At 43.7% G+C, this 19,166-nt stretch overlaps 1 protein-coding gene across 1 annotated transcript; it reads right to left on the reverse strand.

Annotated features, from left to right (window-relative positions):
* Positions 1-344: 344 nt before the first annotated feature.
* CTH (cystathionine gamma-lyase) lies at positions 345-18,199 on the reverse strand (the record flags this gene model as incomplete). Its single annotated transcript, XM_084291503.1, has 12 exons — positions 345-936; positions 3,522-3,660; positions 5,735-5,787; positions 7,542-7,663; positions 7,902-8,054; positions 8,362-8,439; positions 9,368-9,425; positions 11,530-11,661; positions 12,243-12,352; positions 14,842-14,937; positions 15,462-15,543; positions 18,038-18,199. The coding sequence occupies 12 exons, from the start codon at positions 18,197-18,199 to the stop codon at positions 910-912; spliced, it is 1,212 nt and encodes a 403-aa protein (XP_084147629.1). The 3' UTR covers positions 345-909.
* Between the last annotated feature and the right edge of the window lie 967 nt (positions 18,200-19,166).

A 19,166-nucleotide genomic window follows, 5' to 3' on the forward strand; every position in this document is an offset into this window, starting at 1 on the left:
GTCTCCTGTCCAAGAGAAATCCTTGCTTGCCTGAGTATTGCAGCTTGCAGAATAAGTTGTTATACATTGGAATTTATATTTCTTTTTCTTGGCAAAAGCAAAAATATTAATGACATCATTTGCCTTAGAAGAATATAAACAGACCCAGGGTTATTTTATCAACCGATTCTGAATGCAAGTAGCATACTCAACTGTCAAAACAAGTAATACATCAGGGAAATCAAAAGCATATTTTAATCAAAACTATCCCAATTCTAACTATAAACCAAATCATTAGTACAATTAGCATTACATGATTTTTTTTTTTTTTGAGTCAGAGAATCACCTTTAAAAAGCTACCATTGTCCACCAGGTATTGGATTTAGTTTCAATACTCCATACAATATCATGGGGTGAAAAAGTACTACACATTTCAATACTTGATTTTTAAAAATCTAAATTTTATCAACATAATTCAAGTTGGACTGTTGGATTAGAAGTGATGAGAACAAATAATTTTGCATCCTGAAGAGCAGTAACAGAAACAAACCCTACTGACCTAATACCCTTGCAGCATTAGCAAGACAAATGAGCAACATTCATCTTCCTGGAGAGAACCAAGATAATATTCCTGAGTGTGTATCACGGCTGCTCTCAAACACGCATTACTGACCCCATAAATTCCAAAGACAGAGGATTACAATACAGCAGAAACAGACACACAGGAGACCACAGGCTACGTGCCATGGTGCACAGCAATGTACAGCCAGACACAAGGTACAAAGTGAAAACTCCCTAGGCATCCAGAGTTTGATTGAACAGATTTCAATTCTCAAAGGCAAATCAAAGAAAAATTGTTAGCAATTTGGCTTTCCGTGTCATCTTCTTTAGATGTTTCGATTTCTAACGACCAACTCCAGCTTTCAGTTGTCACTTCAAAGCATTATGGTCTGGGAACTGCAATAAGAAGGAAAAATATAATTAGGCTATACACCTATTTTGACCATGCACCTTTCTTTCATTTTCCATAAATAGAATACGGTTTAGCATTAGATTGTCTTCATGGCCTGTACTGGCATATAAAAACACGTGTAGTTACTGATGCTAATTTTTTGTTGACTTTCCCTATCACCAATTAGAGAAAAGTAATAATTTCCTGACTGTACAGTACACCAAACTACTACATGTCTGTTAAAATTGGTGCAAGACTTAAATTTATATTTTACTCACCAATACCATCATGTTCTCTCATACAGAGACAAAATTCTGTATTTCAAAACCCTTTATTTTTCTAAATCTTCTTTTGTGTACCTGCCAACCAAAGTGGCAGAGGAAATTAAGTGCTGAACCCAGTTCTACTTTGGCCATTGACTTAGAGTTGAGTCAAAGTCCACTAAAGACTAAACTCTGTCCTCTGCATCGCAAGGACTGCTGAGGAGTCACCAAATCCACTGAACTGCCAGTAGAAGCAAACAACCCAACAAACCAACAAGAGCTACGGTGCTCCAACAGGGAGAAAGCACAAGCTGGGAGAAGGGAAGAAGGAAGCTCATGCTTTTTTAGTCTGTTTTTGAATTAAACTTCATTCCAGGATTGTTGAGGCCCCTCTTAATGGGCTTTGCTGCACTCCTTGGTTTGCCTGGGGCCTCTCATTCTCATCAATCCCTTGCTGATCTCAGGAGGGAGGAGAACACTTGCCAGGGCACAGTGCGTGCTGCCCCAGTGAAACTTTCTCACAGCATGGCAGCAACATGTCCTGTGTTTGCCTGGGTGGGAACAATACGTGATCAAGTGGATACAAACAGGTTAGGAGTCTATTCTGATCTTGTAAATCAAAGGTTTTGACTTTCCAGGAGTAAACCTCTGTGTCAGGCACACAGGATACTTGGGAGAGGAGTCTAAAAGCTAATAAATATTGAGAGAATAATAAATTTTCAGGGTGGAATTCTGTGACAGTAGTTGGCAGTTCTGAGAACAAAAACTAAGCTTGTATCTAGAATCAAAGATTTAGTGCACATCCTCGAGTAATGGATGTCCTGAGACATCCATTGGAAATGCCTTCCAACAGCATTTGGAAGGGCTGGCTGACACACTGCCTGCAGCCATCCCATACCTCTGGGCTCTGTTTCTTGTCTGCCGGGATCAGGAGGAAATTCCCCTTCCTCTTCCCAGCACATAATTAAGCTTATGAAGGCTGGAAGGATTTTAGCCTTCCATTGAAGCTCTGGAGAACAGGCAAAATTAGAGATTAAGGTAGGGTGCCTGGGTAAGCTCAAGGGCATCTGGTTCACATGTCTTGGTCACACATTCAGATCTAAAGCTGTCATGAGACTTCACATCAAGGGGAGCTCTCCTGCATGCCAGACAGTCAGGGGCCTCCTTCTGGGGAAAGGAAAGGACCTTGCAGATGATGTGGCCTGCTTCCGAGGATTATCCAGGAAACCTGCCTAACAATTTATCTGCTACTGCAGAACCAAAGACATTGGCAAGGCCTTTGATACGCTGCAGCGTGACAAATACAAAGTACAGTAAAACACAGCATATTCTGCACTGAAATACTGGTGCATCAAACTTCAAGTCTGCAGTTTGGCAGTTTCCAAAAGGGAACCAACCATCAGACTGGTTTAAAGTCAGGTGCTCATCCCTTGTTTTTCAGTTATGTCTAGTTCATTCCATTGAAAAAGAAGGATGTAAATTATTTATTTTTTTGCAAAGAAACATTAATCCTTTAGTCACCATATTAGCCCATCTCAAGCACAGCAAAAATCTGTGTAGGACCAAAAGTCAAGAAAGGTTTCATTAGTTTCTCCCTTGGACATATGTGTGTCAGTGTACTCATCTACCAGCACACATACACCTCACATATTTTAGGAGATCTGTCTTGAGAAGACATGATATGGCATCACATTAATTACCACATGTAAGGAACAGTTTCATCTACTGTGTGAAATACAGAACTTTGGATAGAGGAGTAGAAGTAGTACCTGAGTAGAAATTGTACTTGTAAAGAAAAAAAAATGTTACTCAAATATTGGAGTCTGATGGAGGCTCTTTTGAAGCTGCTCGATGTGTTTCAATGCTCTCAAAAAATTTGTCGTGAAAAACTGGTAGTGCAAACACTCCTATTAAGCAATGTGATGCCTGCACAAGTCTCCGTTCAGGCTGACTTTAGCAGCTATCCCCATCACTCAGGCTCCAGGGATATCCCGTTTACAGCAGGAATCCACATGAACATCACATCACATCCACATCACATTCAGTTGTGACTGACAAGGATCACAAACCTTGCTGCAAAGGGAATGCTAATGATGAAAGCTTTAACAACACACATGCACGCTGTATTTTTTTTACTATTTAAAAGTAATTTGAAAGTTAAGTGAGGCAAGGTATACCAAGAGAACAGTTGCTGCATTTGTTCATTAACTTATTCCTGAGATTCAGCATAAATGATGAAAGAGCTCACGTGTCATTAGTGAGGAAGGGAGAGGACTAGAGAGGAAATTATTTTTAGAGTGATGGCACTAAGTCAACACCCAACTTACTGCAGCTTTCAGAGCTTGATCTAGGTCTTCCAGTAAATCTTCTTCATCTTCCAAACCAATGGACAGGCGAATTAATGTATCACTGATTCCAAGAGCTTCTCTATCTTCCTTAGGCACTGACGCGTGAGTCATGATGGCTCTGGAAGAAGAATTAAAAGCAGCATTTTTTCTAAGACATTTTATTTGTATTGGCAAAGATCAATCAAATTGGTTACCTGCCAGCATTCCCTGTAATTCCATTAAAACTTTATACCTTTTATGTACAACCTGCTGGAGAGCCACAGATTGAAAGGGATCTTATCATCAAATTATGCAAATTATGTCAACTGCAGGGAAGTCAGTGGCTTTTATCTTCCAGCCAGCACAGTATATCCAAACTACAAATGATAAGTACGAAGTGGATACTTAAGAATCTGGAACGGAAGTAGGGAAAAAAAAATCATCTCTCTCTTCCTTCCAGATATATTTTAAATTTTCTGGTACGGAGTATTTAAAAGCTCTATTTTAATGGTTTGGAGAAAGATCTATAGCATACAGCATCCCATATAAAATCCCGTTACTTGTTTTTAACTTCTGGTTTCTAAGATCACTCATCAAACTACACCATTTATGATGAAGAGTTTATTTTCCCCAGCTATGGAGGATATATGGAAATAGCTAAGAAGCTGTTTTTCCCGTGTGCTCAGTCACTGACATCCACCACTCGGCACTTACTTAAGTATTTAAAGATTTGCTATTATTGTAAAATGAGAAACTGAAACGATTTAGAATATGTTTAGTCATAACTTTCCTTGTATTTTTTGACAAGCAAATTGGATTTCAGTAAAATAATCTAATTATGTAAAGATCCTATTTTTAGCCTTTTAACCTAGACAGCAGCAACCAAGTATTACTAAAATCCCCACAGTCTGCTTGACGTGAAGACAGACACCGTTCAGAGCCGCATACCCAATATGCCCTCTTGTGTAAGCTGCCAGAACGGCAGGGCTCTGCCCGCACAAGCGGGATCAAATCCACTCAATTCCACTTATCCAAAACCACACTGATTACTTGGAATTGTGACCATAATAATAAATTGCAGCTCAGTCTCCCAGCAAAACCGAGGAAGTGTGGAAAGTATTAGCAGTAGTACTGCTGAAAATAGTGTAAAAGCCTTGCTAAAATTTACAGTGCTTATGGAACAATTTGTTCCACGGATCCAAGAGCTATCCGGTAATTCCGGACGCAGCCAGTGGCACCATAAAGCAATTCTGAGGAAATGGAAAAGTGACCGTTGCCGAACCTGCCTTGATATTTGTTTAAAACACAGGTCTAGATATAGCCAAGAGAGTTAGCCAAGAAGACAGAGAGGAGCAGAGCAGCTCAGGCCATCTTTGCGCCCTTGCAGACGCTGCAGCTTCCCAGTGCAGTCCCCGGGCAGCTTCCAGGGGCTGCTCCTCTTCTGCTCCTACTAAAGCACTGCGTCCTTCTTACCTCTCTGCAGTAGGTTTGGAACAGCCTATTTACTGTAACTGGGCAGTGCCATTTGTGTGTGTGTGTACGGAGACTGCACATGAATAAACACAGCTCTGAGAAGCTGGTGCCACACAGCCACATTTCACTACAGACGCTGGAGAGGCAGTGCAGAGCAGTTTAGCTTTGACAGGACAGAGGTACATACGTTACTTAAACTACGTGCACTTTTTCCTCCCCTATTGCTGGTTGTGTTAGCTGTTGAGATTTTTGAACAGGTGATTTTGGAAGAGGCCCACAGCAGGGAAGAATTGCACCCATCTGACACCCGCCTCGGCAGATGGGTGACTACAGCCAATTCCCAGGCTGTGGGCAGGGAGCAGGGGAACCACCCAGCCCTTGCCCACAGTGCCTGCAGCAGTGGAGACTTCTCTGCAACCACAGGTCTGCACGTTCACCTCACACCACTCTGACTCCTTCACCGGGGTGAAAACAAAGTGCTCCTCTCTCGTACTCCTAAGGAGGTCTTTGTACTTCTGATCCAGCCAAAGCACAAAACTGATTTTCACAAAGGTCACAGACATTTCTGCAGTAGACACTGGCTTTTGTGTTGTACAACACAGTATTCTTGTATCTCAACTATATGCAAACTATCTTAGCTTAGTACACTAGAAAATTTTAGAACTGCCATAAAAATAGACCAGGAACTCTTTTGTTACTCTGAAGCTTCTCTCAGACTGTTAGGATGAAGAATGACTTACGGATGCTCTGCTAGGCTCTCATATCCTCCCAGACTCTCAGCCAGTGCAAAAACCTGCAGGAAAACAGTAAACAGATGTTAACATAAAAAGTGTATGGTTACAAATACTTAGAAAGAGACAGTGAAAGAACAAGGAAGTTCCATTTTTAGTACTTCTGATTTTTTTCTATTTCTTCTTCTACAGTAACTTTTGTATTTTAAAAGGTGTCAGTTATAATAAGGGGAAAAGAAGTATACATTTAGCAGTTAAGAGTTATTAAGATTCAAAATAAAGTATGCCTAAAATGGCTCTAAAGAGATGCTAATGCAAAACTGAAATTAAAACATGCCCATGCTGAGCAAATACAACTTAGAATTAGTTCCTATATCACACAGCACAGTCAGCAACACAGGACGAGCAGAAAGGAAAATAAACATTAGGGCGCAGAGGCTGCCTGGACACCACCAGAGCTCTCATTCTGGTCAGAGGAAGTTTGGAGCAGGCTGAGGGAACAAAATAGTCTCAGATCCCCAAATTTTCAATTAAGGTTTAAGTGATTATAACCTATCCTTCCATACTCTTCTTCCAGCACCAGCACCGCTCACCCATATTCGCAGGTGACACCTCTGCTTCTCAGAGCTGCCAAATGGCAGATCTGTTTGGGTGGGGAGGGGTTGGGGGCTGGAAATTAAGATTCTTCCCGCAAGGCTGCACTGATTTTTCCACTCGTTCTTCCCTGGGCCTGAAGGCTAGTTTAGTGTTTTGAAAAACAGCTTAAACTTCTCAGTGCCTAAAAGGACACCTCTGAGAAATGGTTGCTGTTAGCTAAGTGGTATTTTTTAGCATTGATCTTTAAATTACGGGCATATATTTACAGATGTCAAAAAGGCTCTCTAGAGAGTCAACTGCACTCAAATACGTACGCACAATTCCTCTGCTGTGAACGCATTTACTGCCCTCAACAACTCTTCTGTATCAACCTAGTGACGAACTGATGGCTAGTGAAGTCAAAAGGGTGAAGTGACCATATCACATGGAATTATTCTGCAATGTACTTCATGGTGCTTGTTGCCAAAGCTGGGTGATTTCATGTACCGGGACCTCTCAGGCAAAAGAATATTTTGTGGGAAAATTGTATTTTTAGTATATCCATTTTCAGCTGATGATATTAACTGGTAAAGCAGACAGAAGTTCCATTTCATCTTGTCAATTATTACTGGTTTGTTTTTCCAGGAGCAAAACAAAAAAAGTGCAAGAGCGGGAGGCACACTAACCAGAGACACAGAGTAGGAAACACATGAAAGCATACAGGCAGAACTGGTGTATTACAAAGACAAAAGAAAAATTCCTATGGTTCAGGTAAAATAAACAACTATTTTCCAAATTGAGGAACTCCCTCTTTGCTTCACGATCCATGTCATTTCTCAATGGCTTTTTCTCTTGACAAGTACTTTGAAATATTACAGCAGTATTACACCAGCCACAGCTTCTCTGCTTTCAAATACTAGGGGTAATTGCAAAAGGCTGGTATGTCAGCTCTTTGTGAGGAGCAATGCCTGGGCTAACCTGGAAATGCTACATCATTCCGTGTAAACAGACACCTCAAATGAGCTGAAGCACCCTTTTCTTCCCTCTCATTAGTGTCGCATTTATGCATAATCTATTATTTAGAGATGGTTACACCCAAAAGAAATTAGGAGCTTTAAAAGTACAGAGGAAGACTCCCTGCCCCAACAAAAAAGGCTCCCTGCCCCACTTGCTTCCATCATCGCACTCAGAGAGACAGATTCAATTCCCTTTAGGGCAGAGTATATTTACTGTCATTTACCTTTAAATTGTTGAGAAAGGCAGTAGCGTTTTCAAGATCTCCTTTAATGTAAAAGGTTATCATCCCAGGACAGCCAGTGCACTGCCGCTTGATCAGCTCATGCTGAGGGTGTGAAGGCAATCCTGGAATTTGTAAGAATTGCTGTAAGTTATTTAACATCACTTCAAAGAGTAAAGCAGCTCACCCCGAACTACGTAAAAACATCCTTCAGCTGGAAAGGAATGCAAGGGCCATTGCCAAGGCAGACACCTAACTGAGAGTCATCAGACGTGAGGAGTGTGCAAGCGACACGTACTATTGCAGTACCCACGTCCAGCCCCACGCCAGGACGCCACCCGCTCTGAAGCCTTGCCAACCTACCAGGGAAAATGACTTTCTCCACCCGGGAATCTGACTCAAGAAACCGAGCAACAGCTAGTGCATTGTGGAAATGTTGATTCATCCGGATCTTCAGTGTCTTCAAACCACGGTTGCACAGGTAACAGTCAAACGGAGACGGGACAGCTCCAAGCGCTGCAGAAATTGAAACACAAAGATACACATGAAAAAAAGAGGGCTTTATTTTTCAGTAAAACAAAATGCCGTCCTAATTTCCCAAATTTCTTCCGCAGAAGAACAAGACGTACCACATAACTGCAGGTGCTGTTCGTGGGAGAAATGTGAGCTGCCCTGCACCTGATGCTTTCTGTGTGTGCCACATCTCCTGCCCTGCTGTGTGACACACAGAGCATGTACTTGCGTGCGTGCACCATGCTTCCTCCTATGAGCCGGTATATTCAATTACATAGATTTTAAGATATTTCCTATATTGACTACTTACAGTTTTGTAAGAATTTGAGCCTTTCGTAGAGGTCGTCACAGTTCACTGAAACAAGCCCCATTACAACATCGCTGTGCCCTAAAAATGCAAGGAGAACGTAAGAACAAAGTTATCTGCTCCGGGGTTCTGTCACAAACCCCCTCTTTTTCTCAGCCTCGGTGCTGAAAGAGTCCCATTTTGGCAAACCCTTGATTCCTTCTCATTACCACAGCTGTCCTCCCTGCACCCTCACATGAATCATAGGCAGATTTGTTTTATTCTGAGGCTCGCCTTGGCGGTGTGCTTTGCTGCACGCTGCCCTTATGCCCCCAGGTGCCTACCAAACCCGCTGCAGCTAGCTGCCAGAAAGCAGGACTTTGTACAGACATCGCTGAGCTCCTGTGGGGCAGCAGCAGCAGCCTGCTGTTTAACGAGAGCAAACCCCAGCCAGAATGCTTCCACTTTTATCTGCACCACAAGCGGACGTGTGGTTACAGCGCAGCCACCGCAGCCGAGCTACCTCTTAGCCTGGATTGTCTGGGAAGTGCATGTGCTTTTGAACAGGCTCCAGCACTGCCATATAAACTCCCTTGAACTTTGATATAATTTCCGGCAGCTACCTTGTACGAAGCCTTGCATTTGGTTTTACAGCTGTGTGTATGAACGTGGCGCATTTCCAAACCCCACTTTTGGCTTTTTCTTGCCCTAGACAGTTCTGTAAGATCAGCTGAACCTGGGGGGAGCCAAAGTTTGAAAAACACAACCTCATCTTGTGGATTTGTTCTCCTCATTAAGGCCAACCATCTGGGCATGATCACAGTGCAAACCGTGTTTGCACAACATCACTCGCCGGTGCCATTAGCAGCAAGTTGGCAATAGCTATGTGCAGATTTATCAGTAGCATAAGGAGTTTAAAAGCTTCCATCAGACATGGAAGAGGTTCAAGAGGTGAATGCAGAAAGGCTCAACAGTAGCTGGAACAGTTTTTAAATAACCAGCCTGAGTCGTGTTGAATTCAAGTACCTACCGTTCATGTACTTGGTTGCAGAATACATGCAAATATCAGCCCCCAGGGACAATGGACGCTAAAATGATATGAAAATAATAGGTCTGATTAAACTTATTTTTGCCCTCTGGTTCATTTCAAGCTATCCAGAAACACTGTGATCAAACACAGAAAGTAACACTAGAAAGAGAAACTAAGAGAAAAACACAGAAATCCTAACACAAAAGACAAAAACTGAGAATGAAGGAAGACAGAACGTGAGACAGAAAGCAGCAGCACAGGAAGGCACTCAATTCACAGTAAGCACAATAAAAGAACCCACAATAAATAAAACACAATTTGAAAGCACTGGTCTAATTCTCACTGGCTTTAGTGAGGGAATAGAGCAATTAGAATGAAGTGCAGCATGTTCACACAGGAAAAAAATAGTTATATTGCTTAGCTGGGGCAGGGAGAACTAATGATGCTTAATGTATATTTCCTTAAAAAAGGAAGGCCTCCATACAAGTTACAACATTTCAGAGTTCTCTGGGTATCAGTATGGGTGATACTGCATTAAAAGAACAACTGAACACCTGCAGAGAGCACAAAGGGGTTGGTTTGCCAAGTCTCTCTCCTCTAAGGCACTCAGCTTTCCTCACAGAAGCCTTTTTAAGGGGAGAGACAAACCAAGATGATGATGGGCAAGAAGTAATGAACAATCTTCTTTCTAAATTAGTCACTAAGTAAAGGACTTTGTGGTATAATATAAACTTATTATAAGGACTGAAGAGTACTAATAAATTAAAGGGTGATAAAGCAAGCAGATTTAGAATAAAAGAGCGCTGCTGTCAGCTGAGGCACGTAAGTCTACTCCGGGAACATGGATAATGTGCATTCCCAACGTGCAGCCAAGAGGATGGTAGCATAAACACCAGTGCCTTTTACATTCAATATTACTATACAAATCACTCTAAAATTATGATTTTCTTAGTACAGTGCATCAGCAGGAGTCTGGAGGAGTTTAAAGACATTACCTATTATGCTTACTAGGCCTAATTATTACAACTCACTTTCTCCTAGGAGCAGGCCAATAAAAGATACATTAACTAGCTCACATATCCAGATGCTCAATTTTCTTCTTTCACACACATCTTTCAGAAATAAAATAAAGGTAGAAAAAAAAACAGAAAGCCTTTGGTATCTGCAAGACAAACTCGAGTGCTGCTCTAGCTAAGCATTAACGCCTTCTAAAAGGCTCTGTTAAGGACACCGAGTTCTCTGTAAATTAACAAAAGCAGACACCTTTCCTTTGGTGCTCCAAAATAAGTTTCTCTTCAGACCTAAAATATAAGGGAATAGGTTGGTCTCCAGGGAAACACACAGGGATATTTCTAGCCCATGTTAAGATGAACAAGACTTTGAAGTTTCTTATCGAGACAGTTTTAGAATTTTAAAAATTGCCTTTACTTCATGTACTCCAGTTATAAAAGCAGAAAAAAAATAAATCATAGAATCAAAACGATGATCGACCTCCACGATCATCTGGTCCAACCATCCCCATTCCAGCAATATTACACACTAAATCGTATCCCTAAATACCACATCCAACCTTTCTTAAATGAGTTGTCTGAGGTCAAAATTACAATCTTAAGCCACACATTCATCAAAATATTAAAGAAAAAGGTAACTTTAATAATCTCAGAGACACAGTCAATATATTTTGCTTATTTTAACTTTTTTCTCCATTTCCTTTTTGGAATACCAGGTGGTATGGTACAGATCATGAACAGCACATATAAAATAACTGGTAGAAAAAGAGCAAAGGTAGAAAACAGTACACTATTTAACAGGTCTGCTCTGATTCCCATCAGTTAGATCTAACAAATATGTGACTTTTGAATGACAGAGAAGCCTTTCTCCCAGTGGCTTAACTTACTTTCTTGATTGCTTAACTGTTTACTTAACCTCTAAGCTATGTTGTTTTCGTCGGTATCAGACTGGTGTATAGCTAGCTATAAAATACTTTGCATGCCATCTTTGCTAATTTAGAGAGGAGCAGAGCATTGGTTGTATTTAGAAGCAGGACAGGCAATTTACAACACGTATCAAAACCACAGTTTGTTGGCAGTGGCTCCATTTTAAAAATGCATCTCTGAATACACTGAAATAATGCGGTAATTATAAACAAAGAAGGCGCTTACCTGGAAATATGCAGACATAAAAGTGTTGTCTACTACCAGAAGAACATCCTTATGCTTATGTACAACATTGGCACAGCCCTGAATATCAATGACCTTCAGCGTGGGGTTTGTGGGTGTTTCAATCCAAACAAGCTGTAGTGATTCAACAAAACAAAACATCGGTTTAGAGATACAACAGTGCTGGTACTATCTCTGCTACGTGTATACATGTATAATGCAGTGTGCAAAGCAAACCTGTCCTCTCTTTTATGTATTTTTAAGGGTGTCAGTCTAAAAAACTAGCAATGCGTGAATATCCAGGCTTCTCTCTCCACACATAAACACAGGCTACTTTTCTCATCATTATTTATCATCATCATCTGTATCACTCAGGATAATTTTCTTATCACCAGTTCCACCATCACAAACACTACATCTTTATTTTAAGAAATTAATTTAGAAGTCATAAGGGCTTTTAAACATAACAGGAGCGGCTAGCACCATCCCAAAGCATTGCTTATTCATTTTCTTATGACAACTGCTATTCCACTAACCACAGCTCTGGTCTGTGGTAGGGCCGCTGCAGCTGTGCCCCAGCCTCCTCCCACAGAGGCCACCCTGTGCCCTCTCCACTGCCAAAACGTTGCCACATACACCCGATCCACCAGTAGCACCAATAAAATTTTTAAGAACATTAAGCAAATAAGCTTAGCTTTTTTTTTTCTCTCCCCTACCTTGGTTTCTGGTGTAATTGCAGCTTCCAGGTGTTTCAATTTTGTACAGTCAACAAAAACTACATTTATACCCATCTTCATGGCTACTTGCCTGAAGTACCTGTTTGTACCTTTAAAAAAAGAAAAGGGAGAGAGATGACACAAAGTGAAACGACCTCCCTAACTCTCCTTCACTGACCTCCAGTCTCTTGTATGCATCCACAGAAAATCAGCAGTGTGTGGTTTTGTGCCATACGCTACAAAGGGCTGATTAGTATTATTTTATTTCTGAAGCCTCTAAAGATTGCTGTGTTTTTAAACATGGAGAAGGAATAGTGGGAATCACGCTGATTATGAAGTACTTTTAACGAATAGTTGCTCAGTGGTTTTTGTTTGTTTGTTTGTTTTTGTTGTTTGTTTTTTTGGAAAACAAAACAGAAAATGAAATCCTTTTGCTGGCAACCGAGCAAGCGCTCACAGTCACTAGGTGCTGTTCTTCCAGCTCTTTGGTATGCACAAGCAAGCGCTTGCAGTTTTTACTTCAGTTTTCACCGACCCCGGATACAATGACAACTTTATTCGATCTTGTACTTTCAAGGTCTTCCTCCTTTTTAGTGAGCTTAATAAAAAATTTGGGAGAGGAAGAATCAAGGGGTAGACTCCAGATACTGTGTTGCTTATCATTCTGTTAAGTTAGCATGTAATGAAGAACTTTAAAAATTGATTATTCCTTCCTTTCTGTTCCTTTCTGTTTCCTTTCTTTTGGAAGCCTTTCCCTGGAAAGCTTATAAGAAAAAAAAAAAATGCTCATTGATCACTAGATATGTAACATATTGACCACCTGGCAACACAGCCTGGATTAAAAATTAATTTGTTAGGTCTTTCTGCCAAGGTTATTCAACATTTATTCACTTCTGCAGATAGCCAGCTGCCATCTTGCCATAAAGGCATTGGACATGCAGGGTTAGATTCTGTCTGAGCACTGTGTGAATGATTTTTATTTTAGAAAATACTTGTATTTCTACAATAAACTATATACTGGCTTCTCTCTTGTGTTGTAGGGAGCTTATTCAAGCACAGGAAATTTTCACATAGGCTGTGAACTCTACAAACACAACCCACAGAAAAGCTGCTTTGTAGTAGTTTTATGTACTTTTAATAACAGCCCACCACACAAAACGTTTGTTGGAAATGAGTGGTTACACTGAAGGAAGCCCTTCTAAAAATTACATCAGTGGCCTAGAATTCAGAGGCGTCAACTTCCTCCAGCTCCTCCTCACGCATCCCAAAACTCAGCATCTCCTAAGCACATCCCAGCCAATATACTTTCCACCATGGCCCTTGAGAGCTTCTCAGGTTTTTTTTCTGTTCTTCTGACAAACTTGAATACTGAGGACTCACTTGATTTAGCAAGCACAGTACGGCCATCCTAACCAACAAGGCCTTTTACAATGAAATTCATCACTACAAAACTGCTGTAGGCTGGGGCTTTAATGAACAGGTGAACTGGTTTTGCTGGAAAACTGCACCCATGGGCCTTTTGGGAGTGAGGAACTGATAAAATGCTTTGACCAAATTGCTTTGATTTACTGTTGTGTGGTGGGAGGGCTGGAACGAACGGCGCAGACTGCTGAGTAGGGGTTTCTGCTGGCTTCACTCAGCTTGGTTTCAGGTGTACTTTGGAGAAGGGCTATCTGGCATGACAGAGCTCAGATGCTAAAATCCAATGTGTGTGTTTCTGTTTGATGTGCACAGGCATACAGAACTGGCTGGCAAACAGCAGTCACTCCTAGCCGTGAGAAAGGTGGTTACTCTTGCTAGAAAATTTTCAAGCTATTGCTTGGGAAAATGCTCCTCGTTGCTGGCCTCTCCAACCTTCCTTTGAAAACAGAGCAGATTTGATCTCTTTGTATCACAGTTTTGAAATAGTTGGAGGGCAATGAAGGAAGATGACGATCTTCACTGGTCTGTGAAACACAAGAGTGGGGCACTGAGGGCACCGACAGTTGCAGGGGATCCTGGCAGACTTCCCTACTGCAGACTTCTGGGTGGCATCGACCTTTTGAAGGATTTTGGAACAGGTGGATGCACTCTGTTACTGGGGAGATTTTCGGAGGAATGGCTCAAAAAAATTATGCAAAATCACAACCTACTAGTGGGCTGCAGTGTCACTGTTGCATTTGGAAGACATGGCCATGACAGGCACAAGTTTTGCATTCTGGGAAGATGACAGAATAGAGTTGTTTAAACAGTCCAGCCAAAATGCAGGTTGGTAAAGGATCAAGTCTGAGAAAGGAACAGTAGAAATAACAGAAGCTGGAAAGCTGTACTATGTTGGACAGAAGACAGATCTGTGCAAAGCTAGGATATTGCTATTTTTCCCTCATAATAGCATACGTTCCTAGTTAGCTATATTTTTGAAGCCTCCATATTGTGCAGCAGATTTTTTCAAAGTTTGAATTTCTACCACCAAACTCAGACAGGAGTGTTCTGTGTTCTCATGAAGTCAAAAAACTTTTTAAAAAAGTTAGATCAAATCAGAAAGTTCAGGAGAAACGCAAGTAGATACATTTAATCATTTGCACAATGAAGATCAAAAACACACTAGTGCCTTACTTACCTCCATAGACATCATCCATGCAGATAATTGTATCTCCTGCCTTTAACAGGTGAGTAATATTCAAAGTAGCAGCTAAGCCAGAAGCATAGGCTAAACCTAAAACCAGAGAAAAGTGGCAGACAGACCATATTTTAATATGATACAACCTTGTCAAACTTGCCTTTGCATTCTTTACTTTGCTTTTAAAGGAAACCTGTTCCGTCACTCTCCCCTGTGCTATCTCGCTCTCTAAGGAGATTCAATAAAAGCAGCAGGCCTTTTTTACACAAGGCGTGACCCACAAAGAACGCAGGTAGCAGCGGCTGCCTGCCTCACCCTCATGTCACCGAATTCAGTGCTGCTACACGCAGATGAGCTTAGGACAGGGAACACCATGCTTGGATTTAGCTAAGGCACCTGATGATGCAAGAAGCAAAGTCATGATACAGGGAGCAGGGACTGAGCTGGGCCTCCTGAAGAAGCACCAAGCTCTCACATGTTACCAGCAGACACTGGCTGTGAAAGCCTTACTGTTGAAGTACAGCTGGTGACAACTCTGTGTCCTTGTCTCCCCAAGATACATCTCCTGTAGCCACCATCAAGAGGTGCACGATTTCCCTCAGGAACCTGTTACTACTTACAGTATTTAGCTCCATCCAGCGCAGCCACAGCCTTCTCCAGGCAGTTCCGGGTAGGGTTTCCACTCCGGCTGTATTCATAGCCCTGTTGTGAAAGCAAGAACGAAATACAACTTTAGACAGAGCTGTGAGAAAGTTTTGGACAATAAGAGTTCTGGGTTTGCTCTAAAGGGGTGTCTGGAGCTCAGCTGCAGTCACTGGGCAGCCACCGCACCGCTGGCAAAGCCAAGGGCCGGGCGTTCAGCTGCTGACTGCAAGGCCCTGCCTCGGAACTGGGACAGCTGAGGCACGTTTAAGTGTCACACAACTTTAAAAATCAAGCTTTAGGTAAAGAAAATCTAGACTGCTGTTGATTGACAGGCTGTATCTCAATGATTAAAGAACTCAGAGAAAACAAATTCTCTGTTCTTTGAGGAGAATCCGTGTTCTAGACAGCACCCGCTGGTCTTTGACTATTCATCTCGTTGCAGCGATTATCTAAGCGGATGTTAATCACCTTGTTTAAATCTACATGAGCCGGAAAGCCCATTATGCACCCCAAAGTGCTCCGTGATGCCTCGGAGGCCGAGCCCCACCAAATGAGGAGCGCCTCCGCTCCAGGTGAGCTCACCGGAAGCCACCCGTGGCGCTCAGACCCAAATACTGGGTAGTTTGAGCCCGATCACATACCCCTGAAATTAACTCTGGAATTCCGGTGATGACTGGTGATCACCTGAGCAGCTGCCAGGAATGCTTCAGTACTCGAGACAAGAAGCGAAATGCCTTCAAAGTGGTCTCCAAGCCCTTTATGGACATCCCCAACCTGAGGATGGTTTCTACGAGAACAATGAGGGACAACTCGTATTGCTTGCCCTGTTCTCCAACTTTTTCCACCTCCAGTCACTTGTGGAGAAGAGGCTTTGCTCTGACACAGTGCCTGTCAGAGCGACGTGCCCCATCTCCGTGATGCTCTGCTTGAAAGACGCAATAGGGCACCTGCAAGTGCCAGTCTGTACCAGCTAGAAAGCTACCAAAAGCCCCAATGTGGAATTCCCTGGCATGCAGTCATGCCAGGTTCCACGTTTCTGTGCAACAGCTTTTACACAAATACCGAAAAAGAAGAAGAAAATACATATTCATGCTGCAAGGGTACACTTGTGGCACCAAGAACCTGGGCGAGCATCTTGGTATTTGCGTGCTTTCCGGATTTCTGCTTAATGAGAACTTCATCACGTTCAGGAATCTCACCGAGCTTCCTGCAAGGCGGTCGCTGTATCACCAGCACGTGAACGCAGCGCCGTGTGACTGCTGCTCCCGTGGTCTTCACAAAGCTATCTGCTCATCCTATGCAAACTGCAGGCTGGGTTACAGATCCCGCGTGGCATCAAAGATCACAAGGCAAAAACTCCTACACTCCAAGCAGCAAAGCGTGACACCCAGGCCCGGGGTTTGAACAAATCCTGATTTGTGCGTTGCAAATTTGTGTTATTTCCCTCGTACGCACACTGCGGCCATGGGAAACTTCACGACCATTCAGTGCAAACACTTGCAGCGCTTTATAAAACGCATCCCCAAACTGCTTGTGGAATATTTATTCCATCAGAAAGGCCAATCAAAGCAATCTCTTACATGATCTGTGTAAATGAGAGGTATGTTCCACCCAGCCCAGAGGGAAAGAGAACTATTGTTAGCACGCAGCCTTAACAAAGACCTGGGACCTCAAAGCGTCCCACGGCTGCCTGCCCGTGCAGCACCTGCCTCTGCCTCTGCCTCCACCAGCGCAGGCTGTCCTGCAGCCCTCGGGGCCACACGGTGCCTTCTGTGGGACGAGGGTGTGTGGTGGGACAGCAGGGGACAGTGCAGGATAGCACAGGGCAGGACAGGGCAGGATGGTGCAGAACAGCACAGGATAGAGCAGGACGGCACAGAACAGCACAAGTTATTGTAGGATAAAGCAGGACAGCACAGGATAGAGCAGGATAGAGCAGGATAGAGCAGGACAGCACGGGACAGCACAGGGCAGGACAGCGCAGGATGGTGCAGAACAGCACAGGTTAGTGCAGGATAGAGCAGAATGGCAAAGAAGAGAACAGGACAGAGCAGCACAGCACAGGACAGCATGGGATAGAGAAGGATAGAGCAGGATAGCACAGGATAGAGCAGGACAGTAGAGAACAGCACAGGTTATTGTAGGATAGAGCAGGATAGCGCAGGATAGAGCAGGCTAGAGCAGCACAGGACAGAGCAGGATAAAGCAGGACAGGACAGCACAGGATAGAGCAGCACAGCACAGGATAGAGCAGGACAGCACAGAACAGCACAGATTATTGTAGGATAGAGCAGGATGGCACAGGATAGAGCAGGATAGAGCAGCACAGGACAGAGCAGCAGAGCCCAAGCTATCACAGCACACGCTTTATCCCAGGACCCAGCACGAGGCACAGCCACCTCCCTGCTGCAGGCTGGGGGTGCCTGGGGGTGCCCGCCGGGCTCGGGGCAGCCCACGGGAGGGTGCCACAAAGCCTCGGGGAAGCTCACCCCGGCCCCAGCGCCGCCACCTTCCGCTTCCCGGCCCCGGCCCCGACCCCCGCCGCACTCACCGCGTGCTGCCCGGGGGCCCGCTGCTTGAACGTGGTGGAGAGCGACAGCGGCGGCACCACCGCCCCCGAGCGCCACTGCTCGGGCTCCTGCCCGGCGTGGATGGCCTGGGTGGCGAAGTGCCCGAAGGGCGCCAGGAAGCCCCGAGCAGCGCCGCGCTCCATGGCCCAGCCCCGACTGCCGCCGGCCCCCCCCCCGGCCCCGCCGCCACCGCCGCCGCCACCGGCACCGCCCCGCGGGGGGCACGGCCCGGGCGGGGCCTCGCCGCCGCCACGCATTGGCCCGGCCACGGCCCCCGGGGGCTGTGGGGGCCGTGTTTGGGCTCAAAGATTCTCCTGACATCCTCGAAACGTGCTCCTGACGCTTACAGCTTCTTCCCTGAAAGCTGAACTTTAAATAATTTCGTAAAAATTGGGAGTAAATTCAGAGTAAATCTGCGTTTGAGTGGAAGAAATACACCATTTAGCCCGTTTTTCAGCCCAGAGCAGAAGCATGAAGTTTAGGAAGGGATTTAATCCTCTGGTGGCAAATCTGTGTCCCGTAGGCCTGTTGGAAATGCCCACGGAAATCGCTCAAAGCGCCACTCTGAACCTCAGTCACCAAGTTTCTTCACCAAAAGGAATTAATACTTTAATTTATAAAGCAGCCATTGAGGCTGCAAGGTCTGACATTTTCTTGCCTACTTTTTCCCGTGAAATGTCATTTTCTAAACAGGTCTTTGCCACTTTGGCAGATGTTTTGCTCTGTAGCATCTCTCCCAAGCCAGCCATTCTGAACGCCTGGGAAAAGGAGAAGTTAATTTCTCTACAGAGAATCCCATCCACTGTCCTCCAGTAATTAATTTATTTCTGTGTTGCCCTTTGGAAATAGGAGAGCAACAGGAGAGCATTTCTCTTTACATGGGTGTTTTCAAGACTCTGCTGGGCTCTCTTTACAAGTTTAAATGTAACACACACTTACAGGATATATATTTTTATTTCCTACCTACTGTTGGGTTTTGAACATTTTTTGTTTTAGTCTTTTATTCCTCCCTGTTTTGTGACCTGTTCATTTACACACTGAAAAAGCTGGCATTGTTCCTACATATACCCATGAGAAATCACTTCTCCATTAGTTACTTCCTGCATGAGG

This window comes from Netta rufina (assembly GCF_964035555.1).
Source record: "Netta rufina genome assembly, chromosome: 8".
Taxonomy (NCBI): Eukaryota; Metazoa; Chordata; class Aves; order Anseriformes; family Anatidae; genus Netta; species Netta rufina.